At 50.0% G+C, this 22179-nt stretch overlaps 3 protein-coding genes across 11 annotated transcripts; 1 reads left to right on the forward strand and 2 right to left on the reverse strand.

The window, feature by feature from the left end:
- Window positions 1-214: 214 nt before the first annotated feature.
- On the reverse strand, window positions 215-6809 carry LOC115538459 (volume-regulated anion channel subunit LRRC8D-like). Of its 8 annotated transcripts, none has more exons than XR_003975327.1 (3): window positions 6202-6384; window positions 1741-4921; window positions 215-1650 (listed from the first exon to the last, which is right to left on the reverse strand). XR_003975327.1 is itself a non-coding variant. In XM_030350017.1 (2 exons), exon 2 carries the CDS (start codon window positions 4917-4919, stop codon window positions 2412-2414), a length of 2508 nt encoding a protein of 835 aa, XP_030205877.1. In that variant the 5' UTR covers window positions 4920-4921; window positions 6704-6809; the 3' UTR covers window positions 215-2411. The 8 variants fall into 8 exon arrangements, 4 of the variants coding, with proteins under 4 accessions (XP_030205877.1, XP_030205875.1, XP_030205876.1 ...); XR_003975326.1 differs by having other exon boundaries at window positions 215-1548; window positions 1629-4921; XR_003975329.1 differs by having other exon boundaries at window positions 215-1020; window positions 1317-4921.
- Window positions 6810-7168: 359 nt separating this feature from the next.
- Window positions 7169-17057, reverse strand: LOC115538460 (volume-regulated anion channel subunit LRRC8C-like). Of its 2 annotated transcripts, none has more exons than XM_030350019.1 (4): window positions 16904-17057; window positions 14899-15041; window positions 11013-11333; window positions 7169-10615 (listed from the first exon to the last, which is right to left on the reverse strand). In XM_030350019.1, exons 2-4 carry the CDS (start codon window positions 15034-15036, stop codon window positions 8693-8695), a joined length of 2382 nt encoding a protein of 793 aa, XP_030205879.1. In that variant the 5' UTR covers window positions 15037-15041; window positions 16904-17057; the 3' UTR covers window positions 7169-8692. The 2 variants fall into 2 exon arrangements, with proteins under 2 accessions (XP_030205879.1, XP_030205880.1); XM_030350020.1 differs by lacking the exon at window positions 16904-17057 and adding an exon at window positions 15565-15693.
- Window positions 17058-18461: 1404 nt separating this feature from the next.
- Window positions 18462-21280, forward strand: LOC115538458 (kynurenine--oxoglutarate transaminase 3-like; the record flags this gene model as incomplete). The annotated part of the gene is made up of 6 exons (XM_030350014.1): window positions 18462-18901; window positions 19074-19193; window positions 19597-19655; window positions 20099-20243; window positions 20741-20890; window positions 21194-21280. Coding segments are annotated over exons 2-6 (534 nt in total), but the record flags the coding sequence as incomplete, so codon positions are not given.
- Window positions 21281-22179: the final 899 nt, after the last annotated feature.

Here is a 22179-nt window from a genome sequence, read left to right on the forward strand (position 1 = left end):
TGCACATGGTCAACGGTATGACTGTCACTATAAGGTCATGTTTAATTATAGTACCTAGATATAAATACGACTTTTAATATCTAAATATTAATATTTAGGTGATTTACCTTTATTTTGTTTGAAGTCTTTGGGGACTCACATGTCAGCATGTGGTTGACTCGTTTTGACTCAATCAATTCAAAGTAACACTTTTTGGCAGGTATTACAGTTATAGGAAAAGAATCACAGACGTATTGTTGGTTTTGCTGCAAATGTTTATAATCGTTCAAAATGGTGTTTGTGCAAAAAATATGATTTCAACAAAAAGTCTCAACAAGTTTTCTCTTGGATTTCTAGATTTAAAGAGGTGAGGACTAAATACATTTACATTGACATAAAGGGCATATAGCAGACGCTTTTATCCAAAGCCACTTACAATGAGTACATTTGTCTGAAGAAAGGGAAACAACCATATATATCGCTGTCGGTACAATAAGGATGTTCATAGAACAAGTGCCAAGGACTTAAAATTGCTAAATTAATCCATTCCCCGTATTCAACAAAGATAGGTAGGATTAGATGCTACACAATGCTAAGTTCTATTTTTAAGTGCCAGGATGTTTAACATACAATAAGTGCGTACATAAAGTGCCAGGACATACAAACATACCATAGGTGTGTAAAAGAGGTGTATTTCGGGGAGTCAGTGAGCCGACAGGGCAATGGGTGGGTGAGGTGGGAAGGAATGCAGCGTCCAGGTGAGCTCTGAACACGCGAGTCTTCAGTCTCTTGTGGGAGCTGCTCAGCGACTCTGCGGTCCTGACGTCGGCAGGGAGCTCGCTAAAAGAGAAGAGGTTTGACTTTGTCGTGCAACCCTTGCTCGATTCTTACGTTTGGCGGTACCAGGCGTTGAGCTGAGGTAGTGGAGCCGAGCGCTGGAGCTGGGGGGTGCGGTCTGACCGGTCCCCGGAGGTCGGCTGGGGCAGTCACTCGCACGCTATCTCACACTGCATCTCAACCTGTACCTCACTGTAGCTCAACCTGTACCTCCCTGTAGCTCAACCGGTACTCACTGTAGCTCAACCTGTACCTCCCTGCATCTCAACCTGTACCTCCCTGCATCTCAACCTGTACCTCCCTGTAGCTCAACCTGTACCTCCCTGTAGCTCAACCTGAACCTCCCTGTAGCTCAACCTGTAGCTCAACCGGTACTCACTGTAGCTCAACCTGTACCTCACTGTAGCTCAACCTGTACCTCACTGTAGCTCAACCTGTACCTCCCTGTAGCTCAACCTGTAGCTCAGCCTGTACCTCACTGTAGCTCCCTGTAGCTCAACCTGTACCTCCCTGTAGCTCAACCGGTACTCACTGTAGCTCAACCTGTACCTCCCTGTAGCTCAACCTGTACCTCCCTGTAGCTCAACCTGTAGCTCAGCCTGTACCTCACTGTAGCTCCCTGTAGCTCAACCAGTACTCACTGTAGCTCAACCTGTACCTCCCTGCAGCTCAACCTGTAGCTCAGCCTGTACCTCACTGTAGCTCAACATGAAGCTCACACTGTAGCTCAACCTGTAGCTCAGCCTGTACCTCACTGTAGCTCAACATGAAGCTCACACTGTAGCTCAACCTGTACCTCACTGTAGCTCAACCTGTACCTCACTGTAGCTCAACCTGTACCTCACTGTAGCTCAACATGAAACTCACACTGTAGCTCAACCTGTACCTCACTGTAGCTCAACCTGTACCTCACTGTAGCTCAACATGAAGCTCACACTGTATCTTACTGTTCCTCACTGTACCTCGCTGTAGCAAACTGTAGGTCAGAACTGTATCACTGTAGCTCACACTGTACCTAACTAATTGTTACACTGTACCTCAAACTAGCTCAGACTGTAGCTCACTGTAGCTCACACCTACACTTTGACAAGCTGGCGTACCCCTAAAAACAGTGCCTATGAAAACCACTAGAAGACAAAACAGCATTAATAAAATAAGAAGCAAATAATATTGTGGCGGTAGGGCTATGCAGTGTCTAATGGTATCAAAAACAAATCATAAAATAAAGGTGGTAAAAAAAACAAAAAAACAATTCAAGTATATATCTTTAACAAAGTGATCTGACAAAACACAACGCTGAAATTGTCGGGAACAAATCCCAAGAAAAAAACCATAAACTGTCGAAACAACAGAAGCAGGAACAGGTATAGACAGGGCATATGAGTACAGTGGTCCACTGAATACAGTGATGGCCACCCTTATCCAACCTGAGCCAAGCCATATCTCACAGGGAACTCATTCCTCTGAACTCTTGTGAGCCAATCAGCGGGGCTGTATCTAAAGTTCGGTATAATTTGTTTGCTTACTCTTCAATAACACTCTTCGTAGTTCGTTCCCCCCAAAAATCCTAAGCTCAGAAGCTGCTTGGTCGCTCCTCAAACCCCGTTGGCAAACGGGACGCCGGACTCCTGGTTGATGCTCTCCTTGACCTCCAGGGGCAGCGAGTCGAAGAGGTGGTCCTCCACCACCAGGCCGCCCCGGCGGAGCAGCGCACACTGCCCCAGCTGGAGGGGCAGGCGGTCCAGGCAGTTCCCCTTCAGCTCCAGCTGCGTCAGCTGCGCCAGCTGGCCGATCTTCTCGGGGACGGTGGAGATGCAGTTGTGGCCGAGGTTCAGGGTCCTCAGTTTGGTGCACTTGAAGAGCTGCTTGGGCACCACCTCAACCTTGTTGCCGGAGATGGCGAAGTACTGGAGGCTCTGCAGGAAGCCCACCTCCAGCGGGATGACCACGATGGAGTTGTGGCCCACGTCCAGATAGCGCAGCTTGGGCAGGTTGAAGAGCGACGAGGGCAGGGACTCCAGCTTGTTATGTGAGAGGTAGAGCGACTCCAGGTTCTTCACGTGGCTGATGGACAGCGGGATGCTGATGATCTTGTTGTGGGAGAGCTTGAGGCAGGTGAGCCTCTTGAGGTGCTGGAAGCTGATGACCTCCTCGATGCTCCGGATGTTGTTGGACTTGAGGTGCAGCTCCTGCAGGTTGGTCAGACTGAAGATGGCGTGAGGGATCCGCTCCAGCTCGCAGTTGTGGAGTTCCAGCTCGGCCAGGTTCATCATCTTCTTGAGGCTGTTGAGCACCAGGAGCTTGGTCCCGTCGTTGTCCACCACCAGCTTGACGAGGTGGGGCGACAGGTCTGTTATGTTGGTGGGGATCTTGGTCAGGTTGCTCTTGAGGTGCAGGGTCTTCAGGTGGCGGAGGTCTCGCAGGGACTCCAGCCCGATCATCTTGTTGTTCTCCGAGTTCAGGTTGCCCACCAGATACATCTCCCTCAGACTCTTCAACAGGTACACCCAGGTGGGGATCTCGGCCACGTCCGTGAACTTGACGTGGAGGCAGCGGAGGTGGTCTCGGAGGAACACGAAGGCGGTCTGCTCCACCTTGGCGGGGCAGTGGTAGAGGTGTAGCTCGTGGAGGTTGGTCATCTGCGAGATCTTGGCCGTGATCCTGGCCTCGGGGATGAGCTCCAGCCGGAGGATCTCCAGGTCGGTGAGGTCGAACACGGCGTCCGGGACCCCGGACAGCATGAAGAGGTGCAGCTCCAGCTTCTCCGCGGCGTTCCGCGTGACGTGCTGCCGCAGCTTCTCGAAGGTCCACTCGTGGTTCAGGCTGATCTCGCGGAGCTTGTTCTCGCTGACCTCGGACAGGAAGACGCCGAAGCGCTTCGAGTACAGCTGGTCGTACTGGTCCACCATGTGCAGGAGGAACGCAAAGTCGTTCTTGACGTCCGGTATGTCGCTGAAGCTGCTCTCTTCCCGCACCTTCTCGAAGGAGTACTCCTTCAGGGGCCGGCGGAACAGCCAGAACAGCGTGTAGATGCAGACCATGCCGTACACGCAGATGAGGGCGATGTAGCTGACCAGCAGCTTCTTCAACATGAACGCCATGTTGTGCGTACACTGGAACTTTGAGTAGCCGGTTAAGTGTTTAATCCCCGGCTCGCACACGTGGGCGAAATTGATGGCGGCGACAAAGGTCATGGTGTAGCATAGGATGAGGATGAACTTGACCGTCTTGATGACCGTCTGCGCGACGTAGAGCTTGTAGATCAGGTCGCTGTCCTCCACGTGAGCCCGGAACTTCCTGACCTTCTCGAACAGCGCCTTGGCTTGCTCCCCGTCCTTCTTGTCCAGGATGGTCATCGCGGGCACCTCGATCACCAGCTTCTCGGCGGAGAACTGGACGCTAGACTTGACCAGCGTGGCGGGGGCGGACTGGTTGGGGCTGCCCTCCTCGCTGCTGGTGGAGAAGTGTTTGGGCAGCGAGGAGGGCCCGACCAGTCGCTGTTTGTTCTCCTCCGAGTGCTCGCACGCCGTCTCCGACAGCGCCTTGGTCGTCCACGGCGACTCGAAGCACTTGCCCAGGATGGAGACGAAGTGCTCAATCTTGGAGCTGGTCTTGGGGTACTTGAACCAGAAGTTGCTGCTGACCATGAGCACGATGGTGTGGATGAGCGCCAGGTAGGGGAAGTACTTGGAGTACCAGGGCAGCGCCACGTGGTAGCACATCTGGTTCACAAAGACGTACTGCTGGAAGTCCAGCGCCGTCCGCACGCCCGTGGGCTCGGGGAAGCCCACCTCCACCGGCTCGCCGAAGACGTACTTCCGGAAGACGTCCGCCGGTCGGCCGTCGGCCAATAGCGCGGCGGCTGCGTCCAGAGGGGCGGAGTGGACGTCATAATGTCCGCCGCCACCGGGGGCCTCTGGCGCCTCCTCCAGGATGGGCAGGCAGACCACCTGGTCTTTGGTCAGCTGCATGGTCCCCGCAAAGATGGCCAGCATTAGCATGACCACGCCCAGGTAGTCCATGAACACGTCCCACCATGGCTTCAGGATTTTATATGTGGGCTGGATGTCGTTCAGGGAGGCCACCTCGGTCAGGGTGAACATACCTGGAGGACACGGGGAGAGGTTATCAGAGGGAGGAAGATGGAGGTAAGGAAAGGAAACGTAACACACCTGGAAGATATAGAGGTCAGGAAGAGGTTGTTACAGAGAGGGAGGAAGGGGAAGGAAGGAGGGAGGAGAAGGGAAAGAGGGAAACTAAATGAGAAAGAAGGTATCTAGGATAGGAGGGAGGGAGGCCCGGAGGGAGGAATGAAGGAAGGGTGAGAGGGAATAAGGATATAGAAGAAAATACTTAATAAAAGTGAAACCGTAAGGCAGGGAACTGCCTACTGTATGTTTCTGGCAACAGTTGAAGCAAGGTCGCCCTGTGAAGCAGGTTACCAGCAAAATAGCAAACTATCGTCTTCTATTTTGCCATAAACATTACTGTGTGACCTATTTAAGTGTGTGTGTGTGTGTGTGTGTGTGTGTGTGTGTGTGTGTGTGTGTGTGTGTGTGTGTGTGTGTGTGTGTGTGTGTGTGTGTGTTCTCACTCAGATAACGTTACGACGTAATAACTGTGCATAGGGTCAATCTTACTTATGATCACACATAAGCGAAATTAATGAATGAGAACGCACATGGTCCTGTCAGCGTCCCCCTTCACGTCGAGCGAGTGAACTCCCATCATTGTTAAGGTTCATAATAACACGTGTGTATATATTAGTATATATACTGTGACTGCACTCTGTGGTTTCAGGTGGAGTTCTCCGGTAGATCGTCGAGCTTTGGAGGCGCTACCAGGACGATTTGGTTGGAACAAGTCGGGACACCACGAACGGTTTACACCGAGCAAAGAGCTTTAAGATTGGCAGTCATCCAGATTACGTTCACATGCATTAGCTTCTCAGCTTCTCTGTTTTTCACGTTGTGGCGACGAAGCCTCGTCTGTATTCAGGATCTATTCATCATTAATGGTGGCGGTTTACGCATCGGAGACTTCAACCGCGGTTCACCATTGTCGGCTTTACGCACCTTCCGCTGACAAAGATCCGCTTATGAGGACTTCCCCCCCCCACCGCCGCGTCTCCTCCCGGCGGCCGGGTCCCTGCTCGGTAACCGGGTCCCTGCTCGGTAACTGCGGCGTGTTTACTTTACACTCGAGGAGCGACGGAAGATTAAAACCTCCTCCTGCTGCTCCTCACGGACGATCCAGTCGAGACGCAGGGTGACACACTCAACTGAGTCGGCGCACTGGGTGCCCGGGATGCGATCAGACTCGCATTGTAGCCATCCTCCTCATTAGCATCATCATCATACTCTGTTATCCTCGAGCCAACGTTACCGTGTTCTGGAGGGTCTGAAGACCTCCGCGGGGTCCAGATCTCTGCTAAGGATCGTGTCGGTGAAGTCCCGGGTTCCCCTCGCTGAGTGGTGGTCGACCGTCAGGCTGCAGCGTCGGTGAGGACAGATGGTCCGAAACCCGCGGTCACAAAAGGAACTGGAAGCGTTTGTGTCTGCAGTGTTGTGCAATGAACCCTCGTTAACACGCGTTTACAGGCGGCGGGTTAGTGTCTCCTAATGATGTGGATCGGGAGTGCTCACGAATCACGATGCCCGGAAAATAATGAAATACCGCGTAGGAAGTGTTGATGAACGCGAGAGCAGTGGGCATGTGAACGTGAACTGCTCATTCATCCAGTCATCATAAGTAATCCCTGCTGTGTCAGCGGCCAGGCTTCATTAGACCCAGTGACTCGTTCCCCTTTCCTGGAAATAACAAAATAGCCTGAATTAAACCTATTGTTATCATGTCTATGAATATTTGACCGATATATTTCACTTACAGAAACGGAGATGTAAACAGGCTGTATACTGCAGAACACCACAGAGTAGCTTTGTGTGGTGTTGTTGTCGATCCCTCAGACCGCCAGCAGATGGCAGCGTTTCACCGAACCCCTGTAAGTAATGTAGGCCGGGTCACTGTTAACCTAGGACGTGGTGAGGTTTAATATGACGCATTAAAAATAATGAATTCCATCGGATTACTTTATAATTGAGCCTACTTCCTGTCTGGGATTAAGTTAGTACAATATTACATTACTGGGCATGATGAGTATTAGTATTCCAATTCACCAAGCCATCGTATTTCTCATTACATAGTTAGGAGACAGATTATTTAAGATATGAATACACATTTGTTTTAGATGACTGGCCTTCTAACAGCACGCAATTCGTATTTATGTAAATAATTGATGTGTTTTTTAAAATGGCATTCATAGTGTAAAACAACAGAGCAGACACATTAAAACTATAATTAAACCAACAATTTTTTTTATTATCTAACATGACAAAATTGCTTATAAAAATACATTTTCCTCAAGTTCAGGCGCGTGTGTGTATAATTCATGAACCAAATGATAATTGCATAATAACAGCATAACATTCCCTTTGGATGGCTAGCGCCATAAATATTAGCTTCCTAGAACAGAACAACATTTCCATGACACTGTCGCGAATGGTAGGAAACGCTAGCTGAATCCCACACACACCGCTAGCATCATGAGGTACGTTATGAGTTACCCTGATCGTCTCTGACTGGACCTTACGTTTCTCACGTCTCAAGCTACTTTAAGGGAAGCTTTCTCTTACTTAAAGGACAAGGCCTACGTGGTTCTGTTTATAGGATGGTTAACAAAGAAACTTTACAACAACCCAAACAATCTTTACTCCTGCCTACGTAGGTCCTGTACAGCGAGCAGCAGGCGTCCTTGTGCTGATCTCCTCAGTGCTGTTCATGTCTGTTGTCGTCTCAAAGCATCAAATCTGCCATGAGCTTCTTAACTTTAGTGAGACGTTTTATCCAAAGTGACAAAAGGTGATTACAGATAGATGAAGGAATAGCTCGTTAAGCAGCAGGTAGGAACAGCTCGTTAAGGAGCAGGTAGGAACAGATCGTTAAGGAGCAGGTAGGAATAGCTCATTAAGGAGCAGGTAGGAACAGCTCGTTAAGGAGCGGGTAGGAAAAGCTTGTTAAGGAGCGGGTAGGAACAGCTCGTTAAGGAGTGGGTAGGAACAGCTCGTTAGGGAGCGGGTAGGAACAGCTCGTTAAGGAGTGGGTAGGAAGAGCTCGTTAGGGAGCGGGTAGGAACAGCTCGTTAAGGAGTGGGTAGGAAGAGCTCGTTGGGGAGTGGGTAGGAACAGCTCGTTAAGGAGCGGGTAGGAACAGCTCGTTAGGGAGCGGGTAGGAACAGCTCGTTAGGGAGCGGGTAGGAACAGCTCGTTAGGGAGCGGATAGGAACAGCTCGTTAGGGAGCAGGGCGCGTGTGTTTGGTCACTACAGGAGTCTGTCCTGGTTCCTTGAGGGTTCAGCCATCATAGAAACATAGATCCATGTCAGCCTGGTTCCAGAAATACAAACTCATCGTCAACCCAGCAGTCACCAAATAACAAGAGTGTTCATCTTCCGCACCACACTGATGAAGAGCAGTATGTCATAATACTGATATAAAGCCTCATGTCATAGGATGACGTCATAGCATGGCATCACCGATACATGGTATGACATCACACTGACAAATAGCCATATGTCACATAACATCACGCTAATATAAAGCATGTTATATTAGTCATAGTAGGACGTCACACTAGTCGTATGACACAACACTGATATGGAGCAGGACGTCATAGAATGACATCGTAGCACAACATAACTCATGGTATGGCTCCGGTCATACTCACACGCAGCAGGGTACTAAGTATGACCTCCGGGAGACGGACAGACCCACGGACGGGGGAGCCGGCACTTGGGGTCAGGGGGCGTAAGGCACGCCGGCTCACTCCGTCTTCATCTGGGCCCGGACCTCGGAGGGCAGGGTCTCGAACAGCGTGTCCTCCACCTGCAGCCCGCTGCGCTTCAGCGCGCGACAGCCGCCCAGCTCGGCGGGCAGCGCCTCGAAGTGGTTCCCCTTCAGCTCCAGGTGCGCGAGCAGCGCCAGGTAGGCCACCTTGGGAGAGAGCAGGGACAGCGCGTTGTTGCCCAGCTTCAGCGTCTTCAGCTTCTTGCAGAAGAAGAGCTCGTCGGGGAGGTTCTCAATCTTGTTGCAGTTGACGGAGAAGTAGAGCAGGCTCTGGAGCACGCCGATCTCCGGGGGAATGAAGCGGATGTCGTTGTTGGACAGGTCCAGGCAGCGCAGCTTGTTGCACAGGAAGAGGTGCGAGGGCAGCACCTCGATCTTGTTGTGGCTGAAGTAGAGGCGCTCCAGGCTGCCCAGCTTCTTGATGTGCTCGGGGATGTACGTGATGCTGTTGTACCACAGCTTCAGGCAGGTGAGCTTGCGCAGGTGCTGGAAGCTGACGATCTCCTCGACGCTGCGCAGGTTGTTCTCCTTCAGGTCCAGCCCCTGCAGGTTGGACAGGCTAAAGATGGCGTGGGGAATGCGCTCCAGGTCACAGCGCACCAACTCCAGCTCCGTGAGGTTGACCATCTTCTTCAGGTTGTTGAGCATGACCAGCCGCGTGCCGTCGTTGTACAGGTACAGCCGCAGCAGGTGGCTGGACACGTCCACGATGGACTGGGGGATCTTGGCCAGGTTGCTCTTCAGCGTCAGCGCCTTCAGACACTTGAGCTCGCGCAGCGACTCCAGCACCACGTTTTTGGAGACGTCGGAGCTCAGCGAGCCCGTGAGGTAGAGCTCCTCCAGGCTGCGCAGGCCGTACAGCCAGCCGGGCAGCTCCCTGCTGTCGTCAAACTTCACCCGGAGCACCTTGAGGTTCTCCTTGAGGAAGGAGGTGGCGGTGGTGTGCAGCTTCAGGCAGCACTGGTATAGCGACAGTTCCTGGAGGTCCTCCAGCTTGGAGACCGAGGCGGGCATGGTGACGTTGTAGAGGATCTCCAGCTTGAGCGACTGCAGCTCGGTCACCTCGAAGATGGTGTCCGGCAAACCGGAGAGCATGAAGAGCTGCAGCTCCAGACGGTTGTGGGCGTTGGTCACCAGCCGCTGGCGCAGCTTCTCCGCCGTCCACTCGTGGTTGAGGTTGAGCTGCTTCAGCTTGTTCTCGCTCACCTCCGACAGGAACACGGCGAAGCGCTTGGAGTACAGCGGGTCGTACTGGTCGATCATGTGCAGCATGAAGGCGAAGTCGTTCTTGACGTCGGGGATGTCGTCGATGCCCGTCTCTTGGCGCACGTACTCGAAGGAGTACTCCTTGAGGGAGCGGTAGAAGAGCCAGTAGGAGGTGTAGAGGCTGGTCAGGCCGTAGACGGCCACGAAGCACAGGTAGCAGTAGGACAGCTTGGAGAACAGGTGGGCCATGGTGTGGTTGCAGGAGAAGTCTTCGTAGCCCGTCATATCTTGGATGTCCACGTGGCACTTGACCGTGATCTGGACCTCCGACACCAGGATGCTGTTGTAGGCCAGGATGAGGAGGAACTTGAAGACCTTAACCACGGTCTGGCGGACGTACATGATGTACAGGATGTCCCCCTCCTCCACGTGCAAACGGAACTTCTTGACCTTCTCGAAGAGCGCCTTGGCCTGCTCGCCCTCCTTCTTGTCCATGGCGCTGGCGGTGGGCTTGTCCACCACGATCTTCTCGGGGATGGAGCGCAGGGACTGGGTCTTCTCCAGGGTGACCTTCTCCTCCGGAGCCACACTGATGCTGCAGCGGCTGGCGCTCAGCTTCTGGTGGTCCTTCTCCTCCGGGTTCTCACCGGACACCTCGGACAGGGCTCTGGTGGTCCACGGGGAGTCGAAGCACTGGAGGCAGGAGGAGAGGAGGGCAACTCGGGTGTCAGATAGTACAGAAGAGTAGTGGAATAGTGGAAAAGATGTTCAGAGTTCCCCTGGACTCTGAATAGCCTCCCCCACATCCCTCTTATATTTTGTACGTCCTCGCACTTAAAAATAGTACTTATCAATGTGTAGCGTCTTATCCCAGCTATCTGTGTTGTATACGTGGAATGGGTTAACCTAGTGATTGTTAGTGCTTGGCACTTGGTTCTAGGAACGTCTTTACTGTACCGAACGTGATATATTGTTGTTTCTCTTTCTTCTGACAAATGGACTTATTGTGAGTCAATTTGGATAGAAGCATCTGCCTAACGCCCTAAACGTAAATTTAAGATACATTAGAATAAAATGCCTATATATTTACCTTCCCCAGGATGGAGATGAAGTGTTCTATCTTGGAGCTGGACCCGGGAAACTTGAACCAGAAGTTGCTGCAGACCATGAAGATGACCGTGTGGATGAGCACCAGGTAGGGGAAATACTTGGCGTACCAGTGCAGCGCCTTCTCGTAGCACATCTGGTTGATGAAGCTGTACTGCTGCAGGTCCAGGTCTGTCTTCAGCCCCGTCATCTCCTGGTAGGCCAGCAGGGACACGTCCTCCGGCTCCGTCCGGTTGGGCAGCGCTGCCGTCTGGTTGGAGGCCGCGGTCCTCTGCGGCAGGCAGATGATCTTATCCTGCATGACCTGGGAGACGAGCGACCAGACAAGGGGGGCGGGGGAGGGGAGACCACCCACCGCACGGGGGTACGAAGGAGGACATGGAGGAAGAACGAAGGATTTAATGAGAGAAGGAAAGAGAGAGAAAGAGTGAACAAGAGATTGCATGAAGGAAAGAAAGGGTGAATAAACTATTTAAAAAGACCGGAAGAGAAACAAAGAGGGAAAAAACGATTTAAGATGACCTAAAGAGAAAGAAAGATTGAACAAACTATTGCGGGAAAAACCGAAAGAAAGACATACAGGAAGAGAAGACGTGGGAAAAACAGTTGATCGGAAAATCAAGACACAAACAGACTGAGTGACCAAACCAAACCCTAACAAACCCACACCTATCCAAACACTCGAGTGGTTGAGTGCAACAAGATGGCGACCCTAAACAACTTTAAAGGCCGACTACTCATCACTCAAAGGAAATGGGACCATCACATCGATCCGTTTGCATCTATAGCCTATAGAGGGTAGAGAGTCGTGAGGATGACTCGTCTATATATAAAGATAGTATTCCACAAGTAAATAATCATCACTATTAGGAGTAGTTTCTGTTATTAATTGATCACTGTTGCTTTAGGATTATTCCTGTTGTGTCCTGTTGTTTTAGGAAACAGGGATAACAGTAAGAGAGGATATAGTATGAGAGGTCTCCCTATCCTGACTTCTGTAAGAATGTGGCCTGAACGTGTTGAACACGGCGGGCACGGAACGCTGCATTGTTCCACCACAGCTCTTTGAACTCTGATACGACTCCTCCTGACAATCCCAGGATGTCTGCTGCTAGCACAGATATCTGCCTCCCAATCTGACTCACCCACCCAACGCCGTCTCTCAGCTCCGTCGGATGGCCAGCGTAATTAATTGTTCTCACTATTTACAAACAGTTTGGACGCTCTCGCAAACACTGGGTTCTGGGCTGACCACAGGCCACAGACTATTCCTAAAAACATCTCAATGTTTTACATCATCCTGGCTTTCGGTTAGGGATTTATTGTTTTGGCTAATGGCATATTTAGCAAATACCGTAATACCATGGTTTCACTGCATGGTCCCGCGGCAGGCGAGAGCGTTGTGCTTTATACACAGGCAAATAAGCAACAATAAGCTAACGTGACAAGTCAATGGGTTTTGGGGGCCTATGTTTATGAAGGAGGGGGCGATTTGGCGGGAGTTTCCACTGGTAAACAGAAGCTGCTCTGAGAGCTAGCTAGGCTGCACACTGGCCTGTTTGTCAAGCCATTCAACTACCTTTAGCTACTCTGCTAAATAAACCGTGGAAGTCTATACATGTCCCACAGATTCCCCTCCATGGGGATTTGTAATAGGTCTAAATGTTTAAAGTGTTTAAGTTCATTAGGCTAAGCTATAGATTCCAATAAATTGGTTTTAAAGATTAATTTAGAGTCTTACTCAGTGGTTCCCTAAAGTTTAGCGTGGTTTATTCGGCCTTGGGTTAATGTGATGCAAGGTTTGTGTGGAAACATGGCTTCATGCGACATATGTGAGCCACAACCACACCCATTCCCTCTGGAGTCCTTGGGGAAGATTAGGAAAAACGACTCTGAGACTCAGCATATCTTTGAATCCCTATACTGTGCGTCCCATTTGATGGTCTGTGAAAGGAATGGCTTTTAAAGACCACCAAATACATTAGAACAAACACCGCAATGATAAATAGTAAATATATGACAGATATCAATGAGTCAGACTCAAATTAGAAACATTTAAAAGGATATGAATGAAGTAGCAGAAAGAGGGACAGAGCGCTGAGGAGAGTTAGTCGGTCAACGCACTTGTATTTTTCTTTAAGCTTTGGACAGAATGTGGACTTTCTGTCTCTGTGTGAGAGAGCGAGAGAGAAGCTGAAATATTTGTGGTCTGGCTTCAGACCACAAAGGGCCATTGCACCTAGATTGGTTTATCTCCATTTAAATACATACGCAGGTGGTGTCTGGAAGGGTAGCCTAGTGGCTAGGCTAGTGGTCTGCTCCCAGCTGGAGGTGGTGGGTTCAGTCCCCTAATGCCTGCTCCTTAATGACCTGTCTCTGTACTGTCTAACCCCTACCTGCTCCTTAATGACCTGTCTCTGTACTGTCTAACCCCTACCTGCTCCTTAATGACCTGTCTCTGTACTGTCTAACCCCTATCTGCTCCTTAATGACCTGTCTCTGTACTGTCTAACCCCTACCTGCTTATTAATGACCTGTCTCTGTACTGCCTAACCCCTACCTGCTCCTTAATGACCTGTCTCTGTACTGTCTAACCCCTACCTGCTCCTTAATGACCTGTCTCTGTACTGTCTAACCCCTACCTGCTCCTTAATGACCTGTCTCTGTACTGTCTAACCCCTAATGCCTGCTCCTTAATGACCTGTCTCTGCACTGTCTAACCCCTACCTTCTCCTTAATGACCTGTCTCTGTACTGTCTAACCCCTACCTGCTCCTTAATGACCTGTCTCTGTACTGTCTAACCCCTACCTGCTCCTTAATGACCTGTCTGTACTGTCTAACCCCTACCTGCTCCTTAATGACCTGTCTCTGTACTGTCTAACCCCTACCTGCTCCTTAATGACCTCTCTCTGTACTGTCTAACCCCTAGCTGCTCCTTAATGACCTGTCTCTGTACTGTCTAACCCCTACCTGCTCCTTAATGACTTGTCTCTGTACTGTCTAACCCCTACCTGCTCCTTAATGACCTGTCTCTGTACTGTCTATCCCCTACCTGCTCCTTAATGATCTGTCTCTGTACTGTCTAACCCCTACCTGCTCCTTAACGACCTGTCTCTGTACTGTCTAACCCCTACCTGCTCCTTAATGACCTGTCTCTGTACTGTCTAACCCCTACCTGCTCCTCAATGACCTGTCTCTGTACTGTCTAACCCCTACCTGCTCCTTAATGACCTGTCTCTGTACTGTCTAACCCCTACCTGCTCCTTAATGACCTCTCTCTGTACTGTCTAACCCCTACCTGCTCCTTAATGACCTGTCTCTGTACTGTCTAACCCCTACCTGCTCCTTAATGACTTGTCTCTGTACTGTCTAACCCCTACCTGCTCCTTAATGACCTGTCTCTGTACTGTCTATCCCCTACCTGCTCCTTAATGATCTGTCTCTGTACTGTCTAACCCCTACCTGCTCCTTAACGACCTGTCTCTGTACTGTCTAACCCCTACCTGCTCCTTAATGACCTGTCTCTGTACTGTCTAACCCCTACCTGCTCCTCAATGACCTGTCTCTGTACTGTCTAACCCCTACCTGCTCCTTAATGACCTGTCTCTGTACTGTCTAACCCCTACCTGCTCCTTAATGACCTGTCCCTGTACTGTCTAACCCCTACCTGCTCCTTAATGACCTGTCTCTGTACAGTCTAACCCCTACCTGCTCCTTAATGTGTGTGTGTGTGTGTGTGTGTGTGTGTGTGTGTGTGTGTGTGTGTGTGTGTGTGTGTGTGTGTGTGTGTGTGTGTGTGTGTGTGTGTGTGTGTGTGTGTGTGTGTGTGTGTGTGTGTGTGTGCGCGCGCGTGTGCGTGCGTGCCCACCTGTAGCGTGCAGCCGAACACTCCGATCATGAGCATGACGACGGAGAGGTAGTCCGTGAACACGTCCCACCAGGGCTTCAGAACGCGGAACGCCGGCTGCTGCTCCGAGAACTGTCGGAATTCCGTTACGGGAATCATAGCGCCTGGCGAGACAACGACGGGTCAGGGGAGAGACCAGGGGGAGACCAGGGAGAGACCAACGACGGGCGGGCAACAGGACAACAGAACCGCCGCCACCTTCATGTATGGAGAACCCCTTAGATTACATCACCTCTGACCTGGTACCTAAACTAACCAGCGCTAACCTGGTACCCAAACTAACCAGCGCTAACCTGGTACCCAAACTAACCAGCGCTAACCTGGTACCCAAACTAACCAGCGCTAGCCGGATACCTAGTTAACCACCTGTCACCTGATACCTAGTTAACCATCTCTCACCTGATACCTAGTTAACCATCTCTCACCTGATACCTAGTTAACCATCTCTAACCTGATACCTAGTTAACCATCTCTAACCTGATACCTAGTTAACCATCTCTAACCTGATACCTAGTTAAAAAGCTCCAACCTGACACGTAGTTAACCATTGTTATGCACTTCCCACACACACACACACACACACACACACACACACACACACACACACACACACACACACACACACACCCCTCTGGTGGATGCAGTGGGCAGCAGTATCGTGCTGAATGTCATTAGGCGTTGGACAGGTCTGCGTCTCGTTGGGGCCGCTCAGTGGATCGATCAGCCTGGGTCTCCAGTTTCACCTCCCGAACCTCAGCCCAAAACCACAGCGTAGGCATTAAGGGGGGGGGGGGGGGGGGGGAGCTCCCCTCCATAAATCACGCGTTTGGTCAGTCACATACAGAGCACAGCAAAAAAACCAAAGCATTTTCATTTAAGCGGACAGAGTCAAACGCTCTCTGTTGTGTTCCCGTGTCCTCTGGATACCTGACCCACTTCCCCTTTCCCCCTTTCCCCCTCTAGAGGAGTAGGATCCCCTCCCAGGTCACCAAGTCAGCGCTGACTTTTCTAATTGTGGACCGGAGTGATGTCATGTGACCACCGTTTGGTCAGGGCGGACGCCAGAGGTATAGTGGTTGTGGTGTGTGTGTGTGTGTGTGTGTGTGTGTGTGTGTGTGTGTGTGTGTGTGTGTGTGTGTGTGTGTGTGTGTGTGTGTGTGTGTGTGTGTGTGTGTGTGTGTGTGTCAAAAAGAGAGAGACACACACACACACACACACATTAAGTAGTCCAGAATATTTTGTTTTGGAAAATACATTTCCAAAACAAACCTCTATCGTATGGAAACGATTGTCTGTTTCTCCGCTTGGATTAAACGTTCTGGACATTGGGAGGCAGAAAGGCTTTCTTTCCACCAGACGGACAGACAGCGGGCCGGACGGACAGTAGGCAGGGCAGCGGGTCTTCCTGTCAGGAAATGTTGCGAATCTCAGATATCCAAAAACAGCCTCCTGCCTCTTCGTTTGGTTCACACCCATCAGGGATTTAACAAAGCGTGTGTAACATCAAGGTTACCGATCAGAACCTCGCCGAACAAATCATTTAATCGGGGCCCATGACTTGCCAATGAGCTACTGTTTTAAGTCGACCCAAAAAATGGGGTACGCATACAATAAAGCGAGTGAGTTTGTGATGGGGGGAGAATGACACCCGTTCATCCAGCGTCCCCCTCTCACGTCCCCCTGAATGTAACGGGAGGATCGCTTCAAGGTAAAAGTGCCATCGCCCTCTAAAATGAATCTCACGCAGACCGTGTGGCTTTAACATTGTAATCATCCTATATTTCGGACCCTCAGTGTGTCCGCTGTAAATACGAATACAGTGTCATAGTTGGCTTCCCATCAGAGGGGAGAGCATAGCGCTAGGCTCTTACTGCGGAGGAATCCAGCCGCGCGTCTTACCCTCGGAAAAGCGACGTCGTTTAAGACACAAAGTAGCCGGCGCTGCGGTAATGAAAGGTGATTTTACCTCATGAAGGGTGTAAGAGGGGGGTCTGTGTCTGGTCCAAGGAGACGGGCTGGTGGGGCATGACGTCTTGGCGACTGCTGCCTGGTCCGTTATGTGTCTTCCTGGAGGAGCTGAGCTCGGCCCGGGCTACACGACATATAGGGGCGTGGATACCGTCCACACACACACACACACACACACACGCACACACACACGCACACACACACGCACACACACACGCACGCACGCACGCACGCACGCACGCACGCACGCACGGAGAGAGAGAGAGAGAGAGAGAGAGAGAGAGAGAGAGAGAGAGAGAGAGAGAGAGAGGGGGGGGGAGAGGGGGGGAGAGAGAGAGAGAGAGAGAGGGGGAGAGAGGGGGAGAGAGAGAGAGAGAGAGAGAGAGAGAGAGAGAGTCAGTCAGTCAGTCAGTCAGTCAGTCAGTTGTTTGACGGACTGGTATGTATGGAGTCCATTCATCTCTGGGTGATCCTGTGGGATTTGGGGGGTTCTGACCAGTAAGGGGCTGGGTTGAACTGGCACACAGGGGGAAACCTCAAATCACCAAACTTTACAACACGTTTCATTGTTTGAGTGAGAAGTCACAAGACGTTCAATATCAGGCCCTAAAGATGGTTTAAGAGTTTGAATGATGGAGGAGAAATTAGCAATCAAAATATGTCGTGAATCAAGCTTGGTCTTCAAGATAAGATACAATATTAAAGTGAAAATTAATAGTTATGATTTCTCACAACAGATATGAGATACTGTGTTGGTTACCATGTTGTGTTCATTTTAATATAACATGTTTCTGGTAGTTTGTGTATTTTGTATGTATAAAAAGGGATCAACCATTACCAGGTAACGCTTTTCCATTATATTCTGGATATCAAATAAAATCCAATTAATCTTGACAAGGTTTAATAAGAACATTTAACCCTATAAATCTGTTATATTGTCTCCTGGTGCCATTTGAGGCTAGTGCTCTGGTCAGATAACGTTTAAATGGTTTGGATTGGTGATAGGCCTATGCTCGATTTGAAGCGCATTTTTATTTTAAAGCAAAATAAATAACAAAACTAACCATCCTTTAATTAAAGTAGCCTAATATCAACCCAGGCCTAGTAGTAGATAACTATGAATGAAATACTTATTGATACATATTTCATGCAGGCTAGGTATTTTCTAAAATCCAGCGAGGGCCTTCTTGGTCGATTGATTTGCTATTGAAACATTCCTGAGATGGACTTCCTCCTTACGGAATGTAGGGGTCGCTGCTGTGGATGCTTTATGTTGCTGTCTCTGGTATAGACCTTTGAGAGAACCATCTTTGTAGAAAAAATATATATACATTTTGATTACGTTTATATTCAGAATATTTTTTTGATTACACTCTAATGCATACGAAACATTGCTGTAGGTAATTTACTTTTAATAATGTAGGCATTATTAATTCCCTAATTTATAGAATACATCTCCATACACTTCCGGGTCCCTCGACCAAACGGTCCAATCAGATTTTGCCTTTGCCCGGGAGGGTCGTTTCGTCATCCGCCTCTATAGTGTTATGTGCGCATTAATCTGTTGTATTTAACAGACTATGGCGCTTGAAACGTGGTCATTTGTTGCTCTTGCTTTTTGCACGGAGGTCTGTCACTGTTATTGTTATGATGAGGAGGATGATGACGCAGATGATGATGATGATGATGATGATGATGATGATGATGATGATAATGATGATGATGATGATGATGCGTTAATATTCCCTGAAGTTAATTTAAAAAGTGACAGATATACTTTATTTTGTATTTCTTGAAAATTCGTAATCGTAAATAAAAGTAAATGTATTCATTAATGTTAACTTTTGGCGTGGCTTGGTGTGGCGCGAGGCGTGGTTTGCGGATCGGGGGCGTTGTTAACGGAGCTGCTCCCTGAAGAGAATCTGTGAACTCTGGACGCCGATGTCCGAGCAAACTGCACATTCAACCACCAACCCGAGACGACCAGGTGAAGCTTGTGAGTTCACACTTATAATTTTGCCCGATACGTAATATGTCGTAACGTAGTTCTGAAAACGGAAGCTAGTTCATGGTTAACGGTGATATGTCCCGATATGGGTTGCACTTGAATGACCGGGTCTGCATGGAGACCCGGTCAGGGTTTGACATGCATGCCTGCTTTGTAGAAGTGACGGGCTGTTGTACGTGTGTCAAGGATGAGTATCGCCGGGCTGTCCCAACATCTCTACAGGGTCAGCCAGCGGGCTGTTTGGCTGCACGGCGCACGACGGGTCTCCACCACCACAACAGTAGGTCATTCATCTCCTCCATTCATGCATGTTCAAGTTGGGTGGATCCACTCCTATTATCCCACAGGTGGATTACAGTGAACGTATACTGGTGGATTCAAACCTAATCCACCTCAAACCGGTGAGCTGTATTCTATTGTGAACATGCATGTGTTATTACTGTAAGTGAAGGAGTATTACATCAACTTTTCACGGACCACACACATAATAATTAGGTATTTACAGAGTATCTGTGGATACCTATTGTTATTATATTTGTTTCGCTGGTTCAAGGTGGAAAAACGAATGCCATGAAGGTGAACTGGTTATTGTGGTTAATGTCCATCTCTTTCCAGTGTGAATCGCTAAACCAGCGATGTGTAGCTCATTACAGAGAGTCACATGACCTGCTCTCATGTTGCAGGGTATAATGTCCACCCATACAAATGCCAAGAGGATCGAAGGACTTGACCACAACATATGGTGAGTATTAAATACACGCCCACACATGTTGTCAAACCCTTCTGTATGAGTCGACTGTAAACAGACGGTTACCGACAACGTTCTTCAGTCTATGGCGGTACAGTAGGGATGTCTGTATCCTCATTTAGATTCAGGGCATTTAGCAGACGCTATTATCCAAAGGCATTCACAATAAGGACATTTGTCAGAAGAAAGAGAAACAACAATATATCTCTGTGGGTACAGTGAGGATGTTCATAGGACCAAGTGCCAGGCGCTAACCATCACTAGGTTAACCCATTCCAAGTACACAACAAAGATAGCGAGGATAAGATGCTACACAATGCCAAGTTACATGTTTTAGAACCAGGACGTAAAACATACAATAAGTGGGTACATTAATAGCCAGGTCAGGCTGCGCCCCCCGGAGACTGACCCCGCGACCCCCTGACTGTGTGTCTCAGGGTGGCCCTCACCGGCCTGGCCGCCGACCCCTCCGTGGTCAACCTGGGCCAGGGGTTCCCTGACCTCCCCCCCCCCTCCTACATCACGGCGGCGCTGGCCAAGGCAGTGTCGGTGGACCGCATGAACCAGTACACCCGCAGCTTCGTGAGTCCCCTGCGCCTGCGTCTCCCCCGGCAACAACACCAGAGACCCAGCCTCATGTCACGCTGCAGGGCTACTTGACAACTGTTCGCCGAAGGCTCCGTGAATAGTATTCCCCACCATTCACGGAGCCCGAGGTGAATAATCGTTTGAGTATATACCACACGTGAACACTCCCAAAATAAACAAGATCACACTTTTGGCCGGGATTTATTTGTTTTTATTAGCAGTTTATTTGTTTTTATAAGAGTGACGAGACGACCGTCACAATATCCCGAGTTTGAGATCCCAATCACGGGATATTGCCCAATATTCCGAGATAGTGAACCAATCACATTGCGCCATCTTAGGAGATTCACGTGTGGCATATACTAATGCTCTTTAAATGGTTACTGCTTATTATTCTCTCTCTCTCTCTCTCTCTCTCTCTCTCTCTCTCTCTCTCTCTCTCTCTCTCTCTCTCTCTCTCTCTCTCTCTCTCTCTCTCTCTCTCTCTCCAGGGTCACCCAGCGCTGGTCAACGCCCTGTCCCAGGTGTACGGTAAGGTGTGTGAGCGCCCCATCGACCCCCTGAAGGAGGTGCTGGTGACGGTGGGGGGCTACGGCTCTCTGTTCTGCACCATGCAGGCCCTGGTGGAGGAGGGCGACGAGGTACGACCCTCGGGGGGGGGGGGGGGGGGGGACGTACTGGGGGACAGTCTCCCCGGCTCCAACGCTAGTTATTAATGTTGTGTATTGAGGGTTTTACTTGATTCTACTTTATTGTTTACTCACGGTTCATGGAGCAGCCAAAGTAAACCTTTCACTTCTAGTTGTACATGTATGACCTAGTGTGTGACCAAAAATAATCAAATGATTAAAGTGATTTCAACTCGAACTTGAACTTATTCAGCGGGCGTCCATCTTGGTGTCCGCGGGGTAGTTCCCGGGGTCTGACTGTAACCCGTCCTCCAGGTGATCATCATCGAGCCGTACTTCGACTGCTACATCCCCATGGTGAAGATGGCCGGGGCGACGCCCGTCCTCATATCGCTGAAGCTGGTGAGTCCCGCCCGGCGTCCTTTCCTCTGTGGCCCCGACACTGTGAGGGGGGGTGGGGGTGTGTGTCACTGGGGGGGGGGGAGCCACATCACCTGACGTTACATTAAGACGTTCAGCATTACATGTAGGGCGTTCAGCACACGCTTTTATCCAAAGCAAAGTCCATTTGTCAAAAGAAGGTGAAACAACAAAGTATCGCTACCAGTACAGTCAGGGTGTTCATAGAACCAAGTGACGAGCGAGCACTTACCATCACCAGGTTAACCCATTCCCCGTGCACAACAAAGATAGGTAGGAGAAGACGCTACAGGATGCTGAGTTATCGTATGTTGTACGTGTCAGGACGTACAACATACACTAAGTGCGTAAGAGGGCTGTGGGGGGTTCAGCAGGCTCTTCCAGAGGCTCCCGAGTGTGGCTGAGGAGGACAGTCAGCGAACCGGGAGTAGATGCAACCAGCCTGTTAAGCCCTGTGAGAATGTACCCGGGATTAAGGGCTGCTCAAACACAATTGAATATAATTGAGTTAATGTGGTGTGTCAAGAAACAAGTTTTACAAGAAACTGCCTAACAGAGTGCAGACTAGCTGTAACAGTAGATGGATGGTCCGGCTCCACCTAGGGCGTTGGGGTTGTAGACCACTAGAGCCGAATCCAAAGGTCATGTTCCTCAGTGGTTCCGAGCCCGAGCATTGTGCATGCTTACACGTGCTCATGCTAGCCCGTGCTCATGCTAGCCCGTGCTCATGCTAGCCCGTGCTCATGCTAGCCCGTGCTCATGCTAGCCGGTGCTCATGCTAGCCCGTGCTCATGCTAACCCGAGCCTGGTCCTTTGTTGTGTAGCAGCTGCACCTAGACGATTCCCTTTTGTGTGAATGCGTTGTGTGTAACCGTGTCGAC

Source organism: Gadus morhua, unplaced genomic scaffold (genome assembly GCF_902167405.1).
Source record: "Gadus morhua unplaced genomic scaffold, gadMor3.0, whole genome shotgun sequence".
Taxonomy (NCBI): domain Eukaryota; kingdom Metazoa; phylum Chordata; class Actinopteri; order Gadiformes; family Gadidae; genus Gadus; species Gadus morhua.